The sequence below is a fragment of the Typopeltis vanoorti genome, chromosome 15, assembly GCF_054136105.1.
Source record: "Typopeltis vanoorti isolate ZY-2024b chromosome 15, IOZ_Tvanoo_1.0, whole genome shotgun sequence".
Classification (NCBI taxonomy): domain Eukaryota; kingdom Metazoa; phylum Arthropoda; class Arachnida; order Uropygi; family Thelyphonidae; genus Typopeltis; species Typopeltis vanoorti.
This window is the reverse complement of record NC_143563.1, coordinates 22,502,570-22,524,860: the sequence shown is the minus strand read 5'-3', so window position 1 is coordinate 22,524,860 and position 22,291 is coordinate 22,502,570. Positions and strand designations below refer to the sequence as shown.

At 37.4% G+C, this 22,291-nt stretch overlaps 1 protein-coding gene across 1 annotated transcript in view; it reads left to right on the top strand.

Moving 5' to 3' along the window:
• Ak1 (Adenylate kinase 1) overlaps window positions 1–21,527 on the top strand; it is a 103,915-nt gene extending 82,388 nt beyond the window's left edge. The window contains exon 6 of the mRNA XM_090404887.1: window positions 21,131–21,527. Coding sequence (XP_090261013.1) covers window positions 21,131–21,205 — 75 coding nt within the window. The 3' untranslated portion in view covers window positions 21,206–21,527. The remainder of the gene's footprint in view (window positions 1–21,130) is intronic.
• Window positions 21,528–22,291: the final 764 nt, after the last annotated feature.

The following is a 22,291-nucleotide window of genomic DNA, read 5'->3' as shown; positions in this document are numbered from 1 at the left end:
GATTTCACTAATGAAATGCATCAGGAATCCATGATTGGACTACTTATGTTTAGCTTGTGTGTTAATGATATTGAGAGAGAGGCTTAAATTGGATATTGAAAATTCAGAGGTCACATTGCACAAGTGCAATGTGACATAAGCACTTCTAAACAAAAACAGGCAAAAATAGTCGTAAAAATAATAGTTTTTAAGGAGGAGTAACATTGGAATTTCCCAGAAATAATACCTATGTATATCTCATTAAATTAGCAAGTTTTTTATGTTTTATATCCTTTCAAAACTTAATGCTAAAAGCGACATTACTTTTAGGTTGACTTGATACATACTAAGAAATACACTGTTTAAAAAGCTTACTTTAGAATTTTAATTATTGAAAAAATTAATTATAGAATAGACCTGCACTTACCTGCAACAAAACAATGACAAAAAATTTAAAAGAAAAAAAAGAAATCGAATTTAAGATAGTGATCCCTTGTATCTCCCCCCACATAAGACCTTTTGGAAACCCTGAGGGATACACATACATTTTGGGAAACACTACACTAGCCATAGTCAGGTTGTAAGGCATGTCTAAAACAAATTGCAACTAATAAGGATAAGACTCAAATTTCAGTTAATGAATGACAATCATTACAGTTTAATTTAGGGCAGTGTAGTAGCACTTAGCACTCTGAACAAATGCTCGAATTTAAAATGCGATGTGACAGGTTTTTAACCAGAAGATTGTTATCAACATCATTTCCATTCTGTGCTAGATCAGACTTCTCAGGCTTTTTTAGATGATATAACACTGATGTTCCTTTTGTGTTTCCTCTCAACTGAAGCGAAAGAGATGGTAATCACAAGGAACTTTGTAAACACTTGGTAGGTGCAGAAGAAATTGTATATTTTTGGAGGGTTAACAGGAGAAAATGTAGTTACTAAATTCTTTTCCAAGAATCTTAGATATTAGTTCAGAGATTTAGGTTATATAAGGAATTGGCATATCCATACAAGTTCAAGGTTTTTAGTAGTAGGACTGTAAGAGTCAAAGATAAATTGAATCTTCTGTGAGAAGAAGTCAGTCTGCTCCACAGTACAATGAATGTTGTCAAATTATAGTTTAAGATTATAAAGGTTGGAGCAAACAACATGAGTTCAATTCAGCAAAGTGTTGATGCCCATTTTTTGAGAAGGATAATGTGCTAAATCTTGCTGTACATGTCTCTCTCAGAAGCCAATTCCATGAAATAAAAAGTAGAAAAAAATTGATGTTATAAACATTGTTCTTTAAAATTTAGATTGAAATATATGAACAAACAAATATTGTTAAGTTGCATGAGAGGATGTAGGATGTTTGCTACAGACCCAGGAGCACAGAGGGTGGGGACCAGGAAATGTTTTAGATGGTTGAGTTTGGCAAGTGCAAGAAGAATGATTGTTATGGGAGATTTTAACTACAGTAGTATAAATTGGGGAGAGGAAGATGCATGTAGCAATAAGGGAATGGAATTTCTAGAATTCTTGAGGTACGAATGTCTTAGGCAGCATGTAATAGAGGGAACAAGAGGTTGAAGAGTTTTGGATTTGGTTATAGCATCAGAAGAGTTGATAATAACTGAGATGATATCTCTCCCACCAGTTGGAGAGAGTGACCATATGGTTTTGACTTGAAAATGAATAGACGTGCAGGAGTATCCAAGAGGCGGAAATGTATGTGGAATTATAAGGCAGGTGATTATAATAGTCTAAGACGTCAACTTGGGGAAGTTTCATGGAGGGAGGAATTGGAAGGCCGGGATATCATTAGTGTGTGGGAAATTATGAAAGAATATTTGTTAGCAGCAATGGTAAGTTGTATACCACGATTGAACAAGAGGACACAATTTGGAGTAAAGTGGATGACAAACAATATTAAACAAGAATTGCATGCGAAATTCCAAGAAGCTATGGAAGAGATATAAGGAGACAGGTGAAGAGAAGATGCATGAATAGTATAAGACAGGCCAGAAGAGTGACTAGTATGGTAAGGAAGACGAAACTGGAATATGAGATGAGATTGGCCCTAAGATCCAAAGAAAATCCTAGGGAATTTGTACGATATATAGGAGATATATAGTATGATACATAGAGGAGAAATGACTGTGGAAGAATGATATTGTGGGATAAAAATGGGAATAGAGTGACTGATGCAGAGGACATAGTGGAATTGTTCAATGAACACTTTATTGGAGTATTTCATCCTGGAGGAGTCAGTTTTAATCACTCTACCAGCCAGGACCTATATATACGTCCAAGTAAATATGGATGTGAAGTGCATATTAAAATTGTAATACCATTGATATTACATTGAAATATATGATGGATACGAAGCATACGAGGATGCGTATTTGATCCATAATGGCCGCTAAGGTGGTTAATGCTAGAGGGATTGGGCAGGTTCGAGGTTTAGAGGTACAGGAGGAGAGTGTGTTTCAAATACTGAGTACTCTGGATGTCAGTAAAGCTGTGGGACTGGTATTTCACCACAAGTTTTGAGAGAATGTGCTACGGAACTGACAGTGCCTTTGACCTGGCTTTTCAATGAGTCTGGCTGCAGGAAAGGTGCCCAGGGAATGGAAGGAAGGTAAGATAGTGCCATTGCATAAGGGTCGTAACAGACTGGAAGTGTCTAATTATAGGCCAGTTTGTGTATCATCAGCAGTTAGTAAGATCTTGGAGAAAGTAGTGAAGGACTGTATACAGCATTGGGCAGATGGGGGTAATGTTATCTGTGAGAGTCGACATGGATTTGTGAAGGGGCGCTCTTGTTTTAGCAATATGCTAGCCTTTTATGATAAAGTTACAATAGCATTAGATGAGGGAAAGGCATATACTGCCATTTTCTTATACTTAGACCAAGGCATTTGACAGGGTACCACATGATAAGCTGATATTTAAGTTGCAACACATGGGTCTGGATGTCAGATTGGATTCACTGAATTCAACTGGATTCAGGATTGGATGTCCAATAGGTATCGGAGAGTTGTGTATGGTGGGGCAGTTTCAAGGAGGCAGAGGGTTACAAGTGGGGTCCCACAGGGCTCAGTACTGGCACCTGTATTGTTTAACCTTTATATCAATGACATTGTCAGTGGATTGCAAGGGGATATTCAGTTGTTTGCGGATGATGCGAAGCTGGGAAGGATTATTAGTAATAGTGCAGATGCGGCAACACTGCAAGAAGATTTGAATAAGCTAGATAGATGGGCAAATGAATGGTGGTGTCGGTTTAATGCAGCAAAATGTAGTCTTGAGGTTTGGGAGACATCGATGGGACACTTCATACTCTATTGGAGGAGTTGTACTGGAGGAAGTAGGGGAGACAAGAGATCTGGGGTTGATGATTGATAGAAAACTGAAATTTAGGGGACATATTGCAAAGGTGGTGAAGGTAACACAGAGGATTGCTGCAATTATGAGAAGGACACTGACCTGCAGAGATAAGATTGTTATCATTCCGTTGTATAAGTCTATGATCAGACCACACTTGGATTATTGTTCTCAGATTTGGTCCCAGGATTTGAAGGGGATAAATTAACTGTGGAAAGGGTACAAAGATGGTTTCAGGACTGTACAAGGATAGTTATGAGGATGGGCTGAGGGAATGTGGACTGCAGAGTTTGGTGGATAGAAGAAGGAGAGGTGATATGATTGAGACTTTTAAACTGTTGAGAGGTGGTTACAGGGTTGACGCTGGGGAGTTATTTTGCTTGGTTGAACAGCAGGAAGGATTGATGATAAGAGGTCATCCCTGGAAGTTATGAAAGGAAACTGTGAGCAAGAGGGTTAGGAGTGGTTTCTTTGCATGGAGGGTGGTTGAACCATGGAATGCATTGCCTGATGGAGTGGTGAGAGCGAGAACTGTCAATGAGTTTATGGAGTGGTATGGTAGACTTTGTGTTTCTTAGGGGGACCTCCCGCAATGAGTCTTTTGACTCCATGGAGGCCTAATAATAATAATGTTGATTTTGGTTAGGAATTACATCAGAGCATTTTCAGGGTATGGCTACATGGTGAACGCATCATTCGCATATCATACCCAAAATGACAGGTAAGGTAGTATGGAGGAGAATAAGGAGTCTTCTAGATGGTCAAGATAGAAAATATCCAAGGCAGGAGAAAGAGGTGCTTCCCATGATAGTATTTTCAATTGCTTGTTAAATTTGTTTTTGCAAACAAAAACAGACAGAGTGAATGTCAAATTACCTATGATAAGGGACGTTTCTAAGAATGGTACATTCTTAAATAAGTACTGAACATCAAAATTGACAACAATATTAAATTACTGTAATGATAAGTTTATTTAGCTCAAGAAATCAGAACAGGTTTTTCACAAAAGAATGGGAACAGTATGAGTGCTTAGAAGCTAACATAAGTATCAGTCAATACAGCCAACATTGAGTCTGAGATCCTTTATGGATTTCTGGCAAGACCACACAAATGAGTCTTCAATTTTTTTTTATAGTATTCTTCTTGAAATTAAAAATTACAGCAGTGAATCATTCCTGGCAGAATGGGGAGGTAAGACAGGGATGCATCTTGTCCCCTGTTCTTTTTAATTGTTTTCTGGAATATGTCATAGATGAAGCTTTTTATGAATACGACACTGGAATAGCAGTTGGCAGACTAAGAATAAATAACTTGCGTTTTGCAGATGATATCTTCTGGCAGAAAGTAAAGAATTACAAGAGATAACCAGCCGCGTTTTCGGAACATTAAAAAAATATGGATTATACATAAACCTACAAAAAACAAAAACAATGATAATCTCAAAATCAGACATTAAATTCTTAAAGATACAAATTGGCAATAAACAAATTGAGAATGTAAACAAGTTCACTTATCTAGGAATTGTTCTGGGACCAAGGGTTAGGGATCGACCTCGATTAAAATGGACTGATAACATCAAAAATCACATAACATCAAAAAGTCAAGATGGTAGTTCAAAAACTGACATTAAATACCGAATTGCTAAGGCAACTGTGGCCCCACAAAAGTTAAAACCATTGTGGAGAGATAGCAGAATAGTAATCACAACCAGACTAAGACTAATTGACACCTTGGTGAATTCTGTCCTCTTATATGGTTGTGAGGCCTGGACTTTATTGAAGGAAGATGAGAAGAGACTCCTGTCTTTTTGAAATGAAGAATCTTTCCCCTGTACTGCTCACAAAACCATTGAAAATGTCCGAAAACTGATCGATTCAATAGACGGGAGAAAAGGGGAAAATATTCTGACAGTCATCAGAAGAGGAGAGATGAAATGGTTTGGACATGTGGAGAGGGCTAATGGCATTCCAAAGCAAGCACTAGAAGGAATTGTTCTGGGACCAAGGGTTAGGAGTCGACCTCGATTAAAATGGACTGATAACATCAAAAAATGGACAAATTCCTCCTTTTCTCAACTGACATCACGAACAAGAGACCGAGATGACTGGAGGAGGCTAACAAAGACTATTACCTACCAGCTATGAATGACCCAACGGTCCATTTAGGACTATGGGAGAAGAAGAACATTCTTCTTCCAGCTGTCATTTGGTACAGAATTCAGTTTACTGATTTGGCTATTAGTAGGGTTTCAAGCCTTGAAATCCTTGAGAAAAAAACAGCCATTAAACTATTATGAAAAGAAAACAAAGAAAGCTATTTAGTTAACATAAACATTCCTTCTTTTATGCGATAATACCGCTTACCAAGAAAGTATGTGGTATTATCACTAACTGAACCAACAAACTGAATTCTCTATTCGAGGAAATTGTCAACTAATAGAACTTCTTTTCTATGGTCTGTAAAAAATCCATGAAGTTGTTCCTCTTAAACCCCCTGTTGATTCTACTAACTCCTACTTACTACTGCAAAATTCTTACCTCAACTCTTAAATGCTCTTATTATTATTATTATTATTACTATTCAAGACCCCACGGAGTCAAAGACTCATCTAGGAGGTCCTTTTTTATCAAACACACAGCTCATCATACCGTGCTTTAAACATACTCAAAATTCTCTGCAGACACCACACTCTCAGACAAGGCATTCCAATCATTCACAACTCTTCAAGAAAAAAACCTGCTTCTCACTCCTCAGCTCACATCCTCCTTATACAGCTTCCAGGGATGACCTCTGGTTCTACCCTGATCTCCCACTATTTTCTGTAGAACCTCTCCAGCATTGATCCTATAACAACCCCATAACAACTTGTAGATCTCTATCATATCTCCCCTCCTCCTCCTCCTCCTCCTGTCCACCAACTCTGTAAGTTACATCTTCTCAATCTTTCCTCAAACTTGACATTTCAGAGGTTCGAAACCACTTTAGTCAGTCACCTCTGGACCCTCTCCAACATCTCTTCATCCATGTGAAAACCAGATGACCAAATCTGGGCACAATAGTCCATATGTGGCCTAATCAAAGATTTATACAATAGAACAAGAATCTCCCTATTTCTATAAGTCAGTGTCCTCTGCATCATTCCCAGAAGTCTTTGTGTTGTCTTCACAAATTTGGCTGTGTGTTCCCTAAATTTCAGAACCTTATTTCCTCCACCTCCGACAATATATCCTCACGAAGCATAAATTCTGCATCCCATTTCTGTTTTCCAAATTTTAAAATCTTATATTTTGCAACATTGAACTTGCATCCCCATTCCCATGCCCAATCACTCAATTTATTCAAGTCATCTTGTAAGGCCACAATGTCTTCTCTACTCTTCATGGTTCGTTCCAACTTTGCATCATCTACAAACAACTGAATATCTTCACCAATATCATTAATATACAAGTTAAATAAATAGCAATGGCCCTAAAACAGACCCCTGAGGAACACCACTAGTAACTTTCCTTTTCCTGGATATCACTCCCCCATAACTTGTTGATACCTATCAGATAGTCAGTCTCCAATCTAATCCACCAATCTAACATCCAACCCCATCCACTCCAGTTTGACTATCAACTTATCATGCGGTAATCTATCAAAAGCCTTTGTGAAATCTAAGTATATTACTCTGTATCCTTCTCCTCTGTCCATGGAAGCAGTCACCTAATTGTAATAAGTAAGTAGATTACTAAAACATGACCTCCCTTTAGCAAGTCCATGCTGTCCATCAAAGATAATATCGTTGTTGTCAACCCAGTTCTGGATCCTAGTTTTCACAAGCTTCTCCAACAACATAACTACAACACCTGACACAACACAGATAGGCCTATAGTTTGATGCTTGAATTCATTTGTTGAACTCAAGATCAAACTTTATGAAGTGGCACAATCTCACTCTCCTTCCACTCCTTAGGAACTTGACAAGACTTGTATTAAAAAAATATGTCAAGGCCAGTGTCAACTCCCTAGCACATTCCTTCAGAATATGTGGTGATATATTATCAAGTCCCCACAGCCTTATTAGCATCTAGTTTGCTCAACTTCTCATACACCTCTTGCTCACTTACAGTCAGTCTCTCTTCCCAATCGTCAACTGCTCTCAATCTCTCCATGAAGTCACATTCACAAGATTGAAAGACCTTTATGAACTGCTCATTAAGTATCTCCACCACACCTTCTGCAGCAGCTGTCTTATACCATTTTCCCCAATCAATGTCATCCTTCCATAATCATTCTTTCTTTTGCTGGCTACATATCGAAAGAACTCCTTAGGATTCTTTTTAGCTTCATTAGCTAACTGCTGTTCATACTTCTTTTTAGCTACCCTCACCAACCAAGTCACCCTCCTTGCGTGGTCTTTGTAGACCCCATGGAATTGGTTATTTCCACTTCTCTTATGCTGTCTCCACAATGTCCCTTTTTCTCTGTATTGCATGCTTAATCTCTTTATTCATCCATCTCACACCTACCTTATTTAACCTTCTCACCCTTGGAATACATTTAGACATTGCATCTACTAGACAGTTTTTGTAAATCCTGCAAGCTGCATTGATCTCTTTTCCGGATAACTCCTCATTCCATGCTACACCTGCAAGCTGTCTCCTGAACTCTTCATAATCATCCCCACCCTTGCAGTTCCACATACCCTTTTCTCACAGAGGTCCTCGCACTGCTGGCATCCACCCAGGTAATCACCTCATGGTCACTCTCACCAATTGGTGGGTGATTTGACACTTCATTTATAATTACATCCTCTGATGATGTGACCAAATCCAAGATCCTCAATCCTCGCGTTCCATCTGTTACATACTGTCTGAGGTAGTTATCCCTCAAAAACTCGAGAAACTAATTTTCTTTACTTCCAGTTGCTATCTCATTATTCCAGTCTATATTGCCATAATTAAAATTGCCCATAATGATCACTCTTTTCTTATTTGCTTGGTGGGTGGGCTAATTTATTTATACATTTCATAGTCACTAACATCCACATTTCCGGTCTATAGCAACATCCAACCAAGTATTTCATTCCATTCACCTCTATCTCACACCATACTGCCTCAAAAACCACTGGCACTATTTCCCTCTTGCTTCTCTACTTTGTATGGACATAACTCTTTCTCTATCATCAATAGCACTCCCCTTCCCTTTTTACCCCTTCTATCCTCATGAAACACATCATATCCTTCCATTTCTACTTATTGACTATTCTTGCTTTATTTTTGCAAAAAATGCAGATTTATTGCCCAAAATAAAAATATTGTTAAAACCAAATGACATAGTTGGTTTTGACATTCATCCCATTATTTACAAATGCTGAAACTTGTTGAACTATACTGTTGTTATCACAAGGGATTTCATCCAGCAGATGAAATCACTTGTGATAACAAATGATCAAACTGATTTAATCATTCTCTCAACGTTCCTTTCATATGCAAATTTTTCCTTCCTCATTACTCAGCACCTTTCAAGCCTGTTAATTATAATCCTGATGCTGTTGAAGGGTACTCTTCTTTATCTTTAATGGTTTCTTTCTTCACAGTTAAAGCCTAATTCTCTGATCCATCCATTTCATCACCACTATTTTACAGCCCCCCCCCCCCCCCCCCACACACACACACCTCCCTCTACTCTAGCAAAAGAAAAGAACATGAAAGATTTCTTAGGTATATCATCAGTCAAAGTTTTTCTGCATAAGAAATGTTCAGTGAATATTTTGTCTGTACTATTTTATGTTGCACTTGTAAACTTTCAGGTGATGATATATACCTGTGTACCATCTCCCACAACAAAATCTGTTTTCTCTACATGTTCTTTTCTTTGCTAGAGTAGCGGGAAGTTGGAGGGGGGGGAGATTGCACATAGTGGTGATGAAATTGGTCGATCAGGGAATTCAGTTTTGAACTGTGAAGAAAGAACCATTAAAAGATAAGGGTGGTGATAAGGCTTCGAATTACCAGTGAACAATTACCAATTAGGTTATTGAAAGTAAGGAGATACAGAAATGAATTGATAACAAAAATATTCATTCTCTGTGATCATCAGCATGAGTTTGTTAAAGGAAAGACATTGTTTTACACATTTGCTTATGTAATACAGCATAACAAATGCATATATGCCCTCCAGTCAACAGGCTGTGATTCAAATCCCACTGTGAACATGGACGTGTGTGATTGTCTTTAGGTAGGAGGTGAATAATTTCATCACCAAGTGTGACACTGCTGTCCCACTTATTGGAGGTTTGAAAAAGTTTCATGTTTTGTCTCTAGAGCAGGATTTATGAACAATGCAAAAAAATAATATACATATATGAGTATATGTATGTATATAAAATCAATAAAAATGGAGGGAAAAATCCTTAGCCCATTCGCAGTATGATGAATGTGCTATAGGTTTACAAATAAACCTTTCATGAGTGGGAAAAAAAAAAAAAAGATGAATGCATTGGACAAGAAAGATGCATATAAAGTGGTATATTAGATTTTGCAAAGCTTTGGATAATTTCTATAATATCATTATTATTATTATTACATGACACCTCCATGGAGTCTCAAGACTCATCAAGGGAGGGCATCTACTCTACAACTCTCTTGTCTTTACCAACCATAACTTCACCAATGCCATCTACCGCCCACCAATGGCATTTCCACAGACAATCGCAAACATCCATGCCCACGGTGGGATTCGAATCCGCAGCCTTTTGGGCTTTTGGGTGGAGAGCAGATACGCTAACCACTCGGCCAACCAAGCTGCTGCTGATAATTTAACTGAAACAGATGGGATTGGATAACAAACTAGCAAACTGGATAGGTGACAGTGTAAGACAAGTATCAGCAAGTTGTATATAGAGTTGCAGTATCCAAAATGCTGGAGGTTTGTAGACAAAGAAGTCTCATAGGCTCAATTTCAGTGCCGCCTTTAATGTATCATATTGTTTTTCATTGATGAAATGTTGCAAACTTCGAAATAAGTGGTAATCTGATGGTGCAAGATCAGGAGAATGCAGAGGATGTGGAAGCTTTGACCAGCAAAGTTCCTCAATCTTGGTACAGGTGATTCTTGCACTATTAGAACATTTGTTATCAAGGTGAAAAACAGCACCCTTCGAATTACCAGTGAACACCTCTTTTCTTTCAGTTTTTCATTCAGTCTATCAAGTTGTTCACAGTCTACTTCAGCTGTGATTGTTAAGTTTTGTCGCAAGAATTCAAAGTGTTTAATACCAGCGATATCCCACCAAACACGTAACAAAAACCTTCTGAGAGTGAAAGTCTTTTTTTGGCTGAGGTTTAGCCTCTTCACCTGAATGAACCCACTGCCTTCAGCACTTAACATTCTTGTAAAGTAACCATTTTTCATCATTGGTGACTGCGTGACTCAAAAATGGAGAATGAACCTCTTGAGAATGAAGAGCAGTTCAGATGTTGATGTGCTCTCTTCGATTGTTTATTATTTCATGAGGAATCTACTTGCCAAGCTTAGACACTATTCCAAGTTCTTGCAAATGGCAATGGATGGACGATGAATTAAGATCTTTTGCTAAATCTTCGACAGTTTTGCGCTAAATTATCAACAGTTGCATTGTTGATAATTTTGTGTTATTTTGCAGTAGCGGCTTCCAGCTTATCATTATCGAGAGAGACACGGAGCTCAGAGCGAGGGGAGGCTTTCAAGCTAAAGTTCCCTTTAGTCAAAATTTTTGGAACTGTCATTGGCACTTTTGCACATTCAAAACATTATCGCCATACACTTCTTGCACATTTTTTTACAGTGTTAGCAGCATTGTTGCTTTTTTTTTTTAAACTCATAAAACATGATATAGCTAATGTGCTCTTCAGTGACCTCCATAGTAATAACGAGTTATTTAAATAATAACATATGTATGATGTTTTTGCAAGGTTGGAATTCCTTAGAACGAGGCTGCCTTAGCTTAGTAGTACTTATAAACCTTTAAAAATTCATGTTTAGAAAATTTGAGACACGTTTGAATAAGTACAGTAAAAAAAAAAAAACATTACTTTTGGGATGACCTGATATCAACTGACCACTGCCATTTTAAATTTGAGCATTTGTTCAGAATTCTAAGTTCTACCACATTGCCCTAAATTAAACGATAATGACTGGCTTTCATTGCCTGAATTGCATTACAACCACATGGCTTGAACTTTTACATTAAAGAATTCCAAATAGTTTGAACCACATAAGAACTCTACACTAAATTTCATTTGTCTCATTTAAATTTTCATTAAATTCAAATTTCATATTCCTTTCCACATTGGATTCATAAAAAAATAAATTTAATAATTTTAAAAAATTAAACATGTTTATAATTTATTATTATTATTCAGGCCTCCATGAGTCAAGACACATCGTGGGAGATTCTTCCTAGGAAACAGTCTATCATACCATTCCTTGAAATCATTGACTCTTTGTTTGTACTCTCATCACTCTATCAGACAATGCATTCCATGGTTTGACTACCCTCCACCCTGCAAAGAAACCACTCGTCATCCTCATGTTCACAGTGTCCTTTCATAACTTCCAGGGATGGCCCCTTGCTCCTTCAGCCATTCCACCAAGCGAAAGAACTCCCCAGTACTCTGAATTTCAGGTTTCAACCCTGTAACTACCTCTCAACAGTTTAAAAGTCTTGGTCATATCACCTTTCCTTCTTCTATTTACCAAACTCTGCAGTCCACATTCCCTCAGCCTGTCTTCATAACTAACATTATACAGTCTTGGTACCATCTGTTATCTGCCTCTGCATCCTTTACACAGTTAATTTATCCCCTTCAAATCCATCATCATCATCATCAAACTCCTGCCATGTACCCTCAAGGGGTGTACAGGATATGACAGTACTACATGAAAAAATTACATCATTACTAACTTCCTATCTACAATTTTCCTCCAAATCAGTCTGTTACTTGTCAAGACTCCAACATTATCAGATCTTATATTTCTATCGTCTAAGACATATCGTACCTTATCAATCCACGTATATCTTAGTCTTCCTCTGGGTCGTTTTCCTGCCAACCTGGCAGAGAACACTTGTTTTGCTAATCTTTCCTCTCCCATTCTATTTAAGTGACCATACCATCTGAGATTAGCTCTGCTAACGCATTCCTGGATGCTGACAATGTCAAGTTCTTTCCTAATATCCTCATTTTTAATATGAAATTGCCATTGATGCCATCTGTTCACGCCTCTAATCTTTCTCAGGACTCTCATATCTGCGGTCTCTAGTCTTTGGTCAAGTGTTTTACTTCTGATCCAGCTCTCAGATCCATAAGTTAAAATTGGTTTGAACACAGTCTTGTATACAGCTAATTTAGTGTTCCGACTAATTTCTTTCTTATTCCATATGAATTTATTCAATTGACTTCCCACGATACCAGCTTTGCTGATTCTGTTGTCTATTTCTATATTTAGTTTACCATCTTCAGTAAAAATTGTGCCTAAGTAGCTGAAATGTTTTACTTGTTCCACAGGTTCTCCATTCACAACACAGTTGACATTTTCAATGATTCTGCCTATTTTCATTGTCTTTGTCTTTTTATTGCTGACCTTCATACCATATCTATTACAACAGCTATTCAATTTAGTCAGAGAATCTTGCAGATTTGTAGCGGATTTATTTAGAAGTGTAACATCATCCGCATAAAGCAAAGAGCTGACATTAACATCTCCAATTTTGATATCAGGTTTAATACCACATTCCTTCATAATGTGATCCATATAGATAATGAATAACAGAGGGGATAATGTACATCCTTGTCTCACACCAGATTTAACATTAAACCATCTTCCTGTACTTCCTTCAGTTCTAACTGCTGACTCACAACTCAAATAAAGACTAAGTATTGCTTGATATAATGCCCCATTGACACCATATAACTGCAATGTATTGAATAGCTTTTCTCTTGGCACCTTGTCATATGCCTTTTCCAAATCGACAAAACTTAAATACAGATCTTTGTTATATTCCCATGCTTTCTCGACTATTTGTCGTAAAGTGAAGATCTGATCCTGACAGCCTCTATTTGGCCTGAATCCAGCTTGTTCTTCACCAAGCTTTTCTTCCACAATTCTTCTCAACCGTTTCTCAAGTATACTTGCATAGATCTTGCCAGGAACACTCAGTAGAGAAATACCTCTGTAATTCTCACATTCAGTTTTATTTCCCTTTTTATATATGGGTACTATGAGAGCTCTACTCCAATCATCGGGAATTCGTCCCTCTGCCCAGGCTTTCTGAACTATGCAGTGCAGCCACTGTAAGACTCTTATACCTCCATACTTCAGCATTTCTGGTCGAATATCATCTACTCCTGCAGCCTTTCCACATTTCAAGCCTTTGATGGCTTTTTCTACTTCAAGTATGGATATGTATTCCTGACTGCATGCCTGGTCAGTGTTTTTTATCACTGTGCTGTCATCACTGCTTGTTTCATTTAGCAGTTTTTCAAAGTAATTACTCCATACTTCAAGGATATCTTTTTCTCCTGTTTTCATTTCACCTTTATCATCTCTAATTCCTCTTACAGCACTCTTTCCTCCATTCCTAAGCTTCTTCAACAACCTCCAGAATATTTTGCCACCTTCTTGATATTTATTTTCTATAGTCTTGCCAAAGTCCTCCCATGGCTTTTGTTTAGCTAGTTTTATACACTGTTTAGCTTTCTTACATTTGTCTCTGTATTCTGTAAGAGTAAAAGCTGACTTATTTGCCAGGAACTTTTGATATGCTTTCTTCTTTTTCTTCACTGCCTCTTTAACTTCCTGTGTCCACCAGGGAGTTCTGATTTTTTTATCCTTGCACACAACCTCACCACATGCCTCTCTGGCAGAATCAATCAATGTTTCCTTCAGAGTTTGCCACTGAATCTCCAAGGTTTGATTCCTGTTCTCAAACTCTTTCATTTTCTTTTCAATAATATTTCTGTATTTTAGTCTACAGTTCACATCTGAGAGCTGCTCAACTTTTATTCGCTTTAAAACTTTCTTACATGTTATTCTTTTCAATATGAAATTCAATTTTATCCTGCTCAAGACTAAATAGTGATCACTTCCAATTTCAAATTCTCTGTACACTCTGGTGTCCTGCACCAGGGAGAAAACATCACTATCAACAATAACATAGTCTGTGTGGTCTGATCAGGTCTTTATACAATGGAATGACAACTTTTATTTCTGCAGGTCAGTGTTCTTTTCAGTATTGCAGCAATCCTCTGGGTTGCCTTCACCACCTTTGTACCCTGAATTTCAGGTTTCTATCAATCATCACCCCCAGATCCCATGCCTCCTCTACTTCCTCAAGTACATTTCCTCCAACAGAGTATCCAGCCTCCCACTGATGTATCCACAAAACTTCAAGACTACATTTTATTGCATTAAACTGACACCCATTCATTTGCCCATCTGTCTAGTTTATTCAAATCCTCTTACAGGGTTACCACATCTGCACTATTACTAATAACCCTTCCCAGCTTCACATCATCTGCAAACAACTGAATATCCCCCTGTAATACATTGACAATGTCATTGATATAAAGGTTAAACAATACAGGTCTCGGTACTGAACCCTTTGGAATCCACTTGTAACCTTCTGCCTCCTTGATATTGCTCCCCCATATACAGCTTACTGATTCCTATCAGATAGCCAATCTTGAATCCAGTTAGCTAACCTGACATCTAAATCCATGTGCTGGAACTTAAATATCAGTTTATCATTTGGTAACCTGTCAGATGCCTTTGTAAAATCCAAAATAATTGGCAGAATAAGCCTTTCCCTCATCACCCAATCTTGTCACTTTATTATAAAAGGCAATCATATTACTATAGCAAGAACACCCTTTAACAAATCCATGTTGACTCTCACAGATAACATTACCCTCATCTGCCCAACACTGTATATTGTCCCTCACTGATTTCTCCAAGATCTTAATAACTACTGATGAAATACAAACTGGTCTATAGTTTGCCACTTCCAGTTTGCTACCACCCTTATGCTATGGTACTATCTTACCCTCCTTCCACTTCTTGGATACCTTTCCATTGGCCAGACTTTCATTGAAAAATCAAGGTCAACTGAGCTGTCAGTTCTTTAGCACATACTCTCATAACCTGATACTCATACTCACATCGCCAAAATTGTGAAGACAACACAAAGGCTTCTGGGAATGATGTGGAGGACACTGACTGACATGTAGAAGTAGGGAGATTCTTGTTCCATTGTATAAGGCTTTGATTAGGCCACACATGGACTACTGTGCCCGGATTTGGTTACCGGGTTTTCAGAAGGATGAAGAGATGTTGGAAAGGGTCCAAAGGTGACTGACTAAGGTAGTTTCTGACCTCCTGGAATGTTGAGTATGAGGAAAGATTGAGAAGATGTAATTTGCAGAGTCTGGTGGACATGAGGAAGAGGGGGAGATATGATAGAGACCTACAAGTTGGTAAGGGGTTGTTATAAGATCAATGGTGGAGAAGTTCTACAGGGAATAGTGGGAGATCAGGGGAGAAACAGAGGTCATCCCTGAAAACCGTATAAAGAGAGTGTGAGTAGGGGAGTGAGAGACAGGTTTTTTCATGCATAGTTGTGAATGATTGGAATGCCTTGCTTGAGAGTGTGGTGTCTGCAAGGAGTTTGAGTGTGTTTAAGACAATGTGATAATAGGACCTCCCAGATGAATCTTTGACTCCATGAGGTCTTGGGGTAATAATAATAATAATAACCTGTGGCAAAATTCCATCCAGTCCCACTGTTATATTGACATTCAGAGTACTCTGTATTTGAAAAACGCTCTTCTCTTACACTTCTAAACCTCGAACCTACCTTATCCCTCTAATCTATGATACTTCTCTAGGGTGAAATACCCCAATGAAGTGTTCATTGAACAACTCTACGTCCTTGGCATCAGTCACTCTATTCTCATTTTTTATCCAGTAATGTCTTTCTTCCACAAACATTTCTCCTCTTTCTGGCTACATAGCTTAGGATTTTCTTTGGATTCAGGGCCAATCTCTTCTCATATTTCATTTTTGCCTTCCTTATCACACTAGTCACTCTCCTGGCCTGAGTCTTATATTCTTCATGCATCTGCTCTCCTCTACCTCTCTTTATATCTCTTCCATAACCTCTTTTTTACCTGTAGTTCCTGTTTGATATTGTTTGTCATCCACTTTACATCAAATTTTGTTCTCTCCTTCACTCGTGGTATATAGCTTGCTATTGCTGCTAATAAATATTCTTTCACAAGTTCCCAAGCACTGATGATATCTCGACCTTCCAGTTCTTCCCTCAATGGAACTGCCCCAAATTGATATCTAAGACTATTATAATCATCTGCCTTATAATTCCACATGTATTCCTTTCTCTTTGATGCTCCTGCATGTCTATTCATCATCCAAGTCAAAACCACATGATCACTCTCTCCAACTTTGGGGCAAAGATGCCATCTCAGTTATCAGTGCTTTTAATGCAGTGACCAAATCCAAAAAACTCTTGAACCTTGTGTTCCTTCTTCTACAAATTGCTGACATTTGTCAGCAATTTGTAGTCGAAGACTAAGACATTTGTCCCTCAGAAATTATAGAAATTCCATTCCCTTATTAGTACATGCAGTTTCCTCTTCCCAACTTATACTGCTGTAGTTAAAATCTCCTATAACAATCATTCTTCTTGCACTTGCCAAGCTCAACTGCCTAAACATCTCCTGCTTTTCATCCTCTATGCTCCCTGGCTTGTAGCAATACCCTACTAAATATCCTCTCTTGCTCACCTCTAACTTGCACCTTATGCTTTCAAAACGATTAGTGCCACTGTGCTCCAAATCCTCCACTCTGAGAGGACATGTCATCACTCATCATAAGCAGTACCCCCACCACTGTGTTTTCCCTTCCTATGCGGTCAAAAAATGCTGTTACCCTGCTATTTTTATTCTTGTTAGTATATCATCTTCCGTCAACCACATGTCAGAGATCTCTATAATCTTTGGACAGGCTGATGCTATTAGCACCACCAATTCATCTCCTTTATTCCATATACTCCTGGTATTAGTATAAAGAATAAAAATGTCACTGTTTCTATATCTATCACTATCCCCTCTAGACTTCACTCTGGAGTTATGCAGGGTTTCCCAAACTGTGTTCCGCGGAAGGTGAATAAGCATTCCTCCAGAAGTCCTGGAATTTGTCATTTTAGTTTTCTAAGCAGTTTTCATGAGTAAATATTTTATAGTGGAAATATTCTGAGGAGAATAATATTTGTGAAAATGTCAAAGCTCAGACCCAGAACGCCTATTAACATCTGTGTATCATTAATTTTCACACATTGAAACCTTCCAACATTTGGGAAATGGAATACATTATAATATAATCAGAATATTATATATTCTGATTATATATAATATAATCAGAATATTATAATCAGGCAATTTTTATGACCAGTCATAAAAATTGCCTGATTATAATATGGGCAGCGTATCCTCTGTTCTCAAAACTGAAGGAAATGACATCTGTGTAGCAAATGTTAGTGACCAAGCGGCATATTTTTAAACATGGAAATATTTGTGAATTATCGTTAATTTTCATATATCGAAATCTTTCAACAATTGGGAAAGAGAATATCGCTGTTTATAACTGATCATAAAAATTGCCTGCGAGCCGATTACAACAATGGGCGGTGTATCTTCTGTTCTCAAAACTGAAAGAAATAACATCTGTGTTGCAAAGGTTAGTGACCAATCAGCAAGGAAGTATAAAGAAAATTTTCCCACTAAAATCTAGTAATACTGAATACCACCAGCGATCTCCAGGATGTACACAAGGAAGGGAAAACTACCAGCACATAGGAGGAAAAGTCTGCATTTACTCGTAAGTACTTATAATAATATTATAAATTTTTGGTGATCAGAATCGGATATTTCAATGAAAATCAGCACAAATTAATTTAAGGATGTTTAATTAATTTTTAAAAATTAATGATCAATCATTAATTAATAATAAATCAGCTAAATTAACAATTAATTGTTAATTAATACATTACAAAATAACCAAGGTGTTCCGTGAAAATTTCAGGATTTGTGAAGTGTTCCATTGTAGGAAAAGTTTGGGAAACGCTGACCCAATGTAATCCCCCTTCTCCCAAGCACCTATTCTCACAAGAGGCCACCCCTGTCATCCCTGCTTGATAATGCAAACATTAAAAAAACAAATACCTTTTATAATTATTTGAGTTGGAATGAAATATAACTTCTCCCAAATTGCAGACATGTATAATGCATAGCATTATACATGTCCGCAAGGATATGTGCTTTGCATTATATATTACTAAGGCAACTGATGAGAACTTATACCACCTTTGCCATGAGTTGCCCCAGTCCTGAAAATACTTCAGGTGCAAACTTTGTTTGCTTACACTTGGATAAAGGATTAAACCAAATATATAATCATATCATTCCCAAATTGTCTGCCTGAGGGGGGGGGGGTACAGTGGTGTTAGTACATCGGTACTGAAAGTTTTGGAAACACTGGTCTAGTGTGTTGCTTGGTATCTTTGAAATCCATTGTTATTCTACCTGGTTGAATTGTCTGTACATTGATCTGTTATATTCAGATTTATTATTATTACATGACATCTCCAAGGAATCCAAAGACTCATTGAGGGAGGACACCTACTCTACAACTCTCCATCCACCAACTACAGTGAACCACATCATCTACACCAATGCCATCTACTACTTACCACCACTAGTATTTTCTCAGACAAATGCAAACATCTACACCCACAGTGGGATTCGAACCCACAGCCTTTTGGTGGAGAGCAGATATGCTAACCACTTGGCCATCCAGGTCCTCTTGCTTTAGAGTTTATTTTACTATGTCACAAGTGCCATTATAAATGCATTTACATGGGATATTACTATTTATATCAATGTGTAAAGTAGGTTACAGTTTCTTGAGTTGTCATTCAATAAATCTGGCAACAGGAACAGTACTAGAAGAGTGGAAGCAGAAAAAAAATAGTGCCACTGCATTAGGGATTGTCCAACTATAGACAAGTTTCCATTTCAGGTGTAATGGTGTAAGAAGCCTATTAGAAATAAAACTAAATGGAGTATAGAAATCTTTCTAGATGATAGGCATGGGTTTAAGGTGGGGGGGGGGAGCTTCAGTAACTTGCCATTACTGTAAACTACAACTTTATTGAGTAGAGGATATGATTGCACAGTAATTTTTCTATATTTTGCAAAGAATTCAAGAGAGCATCATATGACAAAGTCCTGTTGAAATTGATTGGGGTGAATCTGGAGATGGTTGGCCAATAGAAGCTGTTGAGTTATGTATAGTTATGCAACGTCTCAAATGGGGAAAGGTGACAAGCGGAGTGCTACAGGGTTCTGTTCTGGGATTGCTATTATTTAATGTTTATCACTGATTTAGTTCACTGTTAAAGAAGAGATGATTGGTTGTTCATTGATTATGTTAAATTGAAAAGAGCAATTTCAAGAAGCACTGATACTGTTACAAGAGGATTTTAATAGATTGGCTCTTTCGAAGATGAATGGGGTTAGTGTTTGCTGCTGAGTGTAAAGTCATTTACTCTGGAGTAAGAAGACAGACTAAGATGCATTGTATTGGAGGAAGTTTGCTCCAAGGGATTGAGGGGGGGATCTGGAAATGTCAGTGGACATGGAGCTGAAGTTCATTAGGCACATTGGAAAAGTTGGAAAGCTACTTCAGGAAATTGATATTATAATGAGGACACTTGCAAGTAGGGATAAGTAGATGATACTGCCACTATATAAGGCACATGTGAATTTCTGTATGCAGATCTTATCACTTGGATATCAGAATGATCAAGGTAGGACATAAGGAAACAGATACAGAGGCAAGTGACAAAGACCATTTCTGGACTTTTGAGTACAAGATCAATGAGGGCAGAGCTTGGCAGATTAGGATTGATGCATATGTTTTCAAGGTTGAGTATGAATTGCAGTCTGAGAGTTGGCCTTCAGTGAGTTTTCTGATGCAAGTCCAGAAATAATGCTAATTTCAATTCCCCCCACCTCCAATAAAAATTATTTGACATCTGAATTGAATCACATATTCATTTTGTGATCATCTTAAAAATTTATTAAATTTCCTAAAGCTATACACCAAGAAAACAAACATCTGGATTTTGGATTATGGTTTTTTGCAAAATGCGCCTCAAATCCAACAGGTTATGCATAAAAATTTCAAACTTCTCCGTATGGTACCTTTTTTGAAGAATTATAAAATTTACTTAGTAATTATTGAATTTATTATTATTGACATCTTACCTCCATGGAGTCAGAAACTCATTGTGTACACAATATTGCACACAATGCTCATCCAACTGGGCCTTAAACTCATTCAGTGTATAGACATTCACAACACACTCAGGCAATGCATTCCACCAAGCACTCTATGCAAAGATCCTTCTCCTCTGGAGGCCTAAAGTGACTTGAAAAACTGTAGGTTTAGTGTCTGGAGCAGGTTTTCTTGATTACCTAATAATTAATTATCCACAGTACTAATGTGAGACAGGTTAACTTTCATTGGTGAGATGCTCATGAGAAAAGGGTGTGGAAATTTGTGGAAAACTTCTGTAATCTAGTGCAATTATTTTATTATAAATTGTTATAAATTTACAATTCAGATTCATTTATAGGTTAATGCTACATAAAAATTCTCTTTTTTTTTTTTCCTTGCAGATTGCTGCTGAAGGATCTCCAGATGACATTTTTAAGGAGGTTTGTGTTTGCATTGAAGAAAACTGCAAGAAATGAACAACTTGATGCTGATGAGCATATCCCTAACCATCTGTCCTATCACTTATTACAAGGCCTTTCCAGTGCTCCAGAATGGCATTTAAGCTAAAAGTCATCAAGCATGTTGTACTGCCAACTGGAAGCTGTAGATCCTTATGTGTGCCTTTTCTGTATTTATAATTTACCAAAATCAGATGTAAACCGTTGCCCTACTAGTCACAAGACTTTCCTTGTTCTGTACATATGTTGATTGTTAATTTCGAACTGTTGAAGTTTGATCATAGTGAGTTAATGTTAATATATTAAAGTTTATGGTGTTGTTTTTTAATAGTGCCACTAATGATTGTCTGTCTTTGTTTGTTGACTGTAAAGTTTTGAAAAGCATCCTGATTCATGATTTGCAAACAGCATTGGTTATCCAGACTGTGCTGCTATTACTTTTGGAATCAAAGAGAAAGAAATGTTCCAGAAATAATGAAATGTTATTCCATGTGATATTTGAAAATCTCAAGAAATCAGGCTTTTAGATATTTGATCATTATCTAAATATGACACTTGAAAATTAATTGAAAAGTTGCACTAACAATATTACAGCACTTTGCATCTGGGTAAAAAAGAAATATTTATCACTTCATTCGTTATTAACACTGAGTGGATTGTTTTTGACAGTTAATTTTTGTGGAGTTAGACTAATTAATCAATCCATGTATGCATCTATGGTTTTTGTACCATATTCATTATGGCTTCTACCGTCGGAAACTTTTACAGTACTTTAATTGTTTTCATTCCATGATGCTTATATGGGGAATGATGCCTTCTTGGAATATCATAGGCAATATCATACACAGACAAACAATATTGATCTGTTTTATTATTGTTAATGTCCCAAGACACCATGGAGTCAGAGACTCATATAGGAGTTGTTTTTGTCATACACACAGCTCATCATACTGCATTTTAAACACATTCAAATTCTCTGCAGACACCACAATCTCAGGCAAGGCATTCCAATCATTCACAACTCTGCATGCAAAATAGCCTGCTTCTCACTCCTCTGCTCACATCCTTCTTATACAGCTTCCAGGGATGTCCTCTGGTTCTACC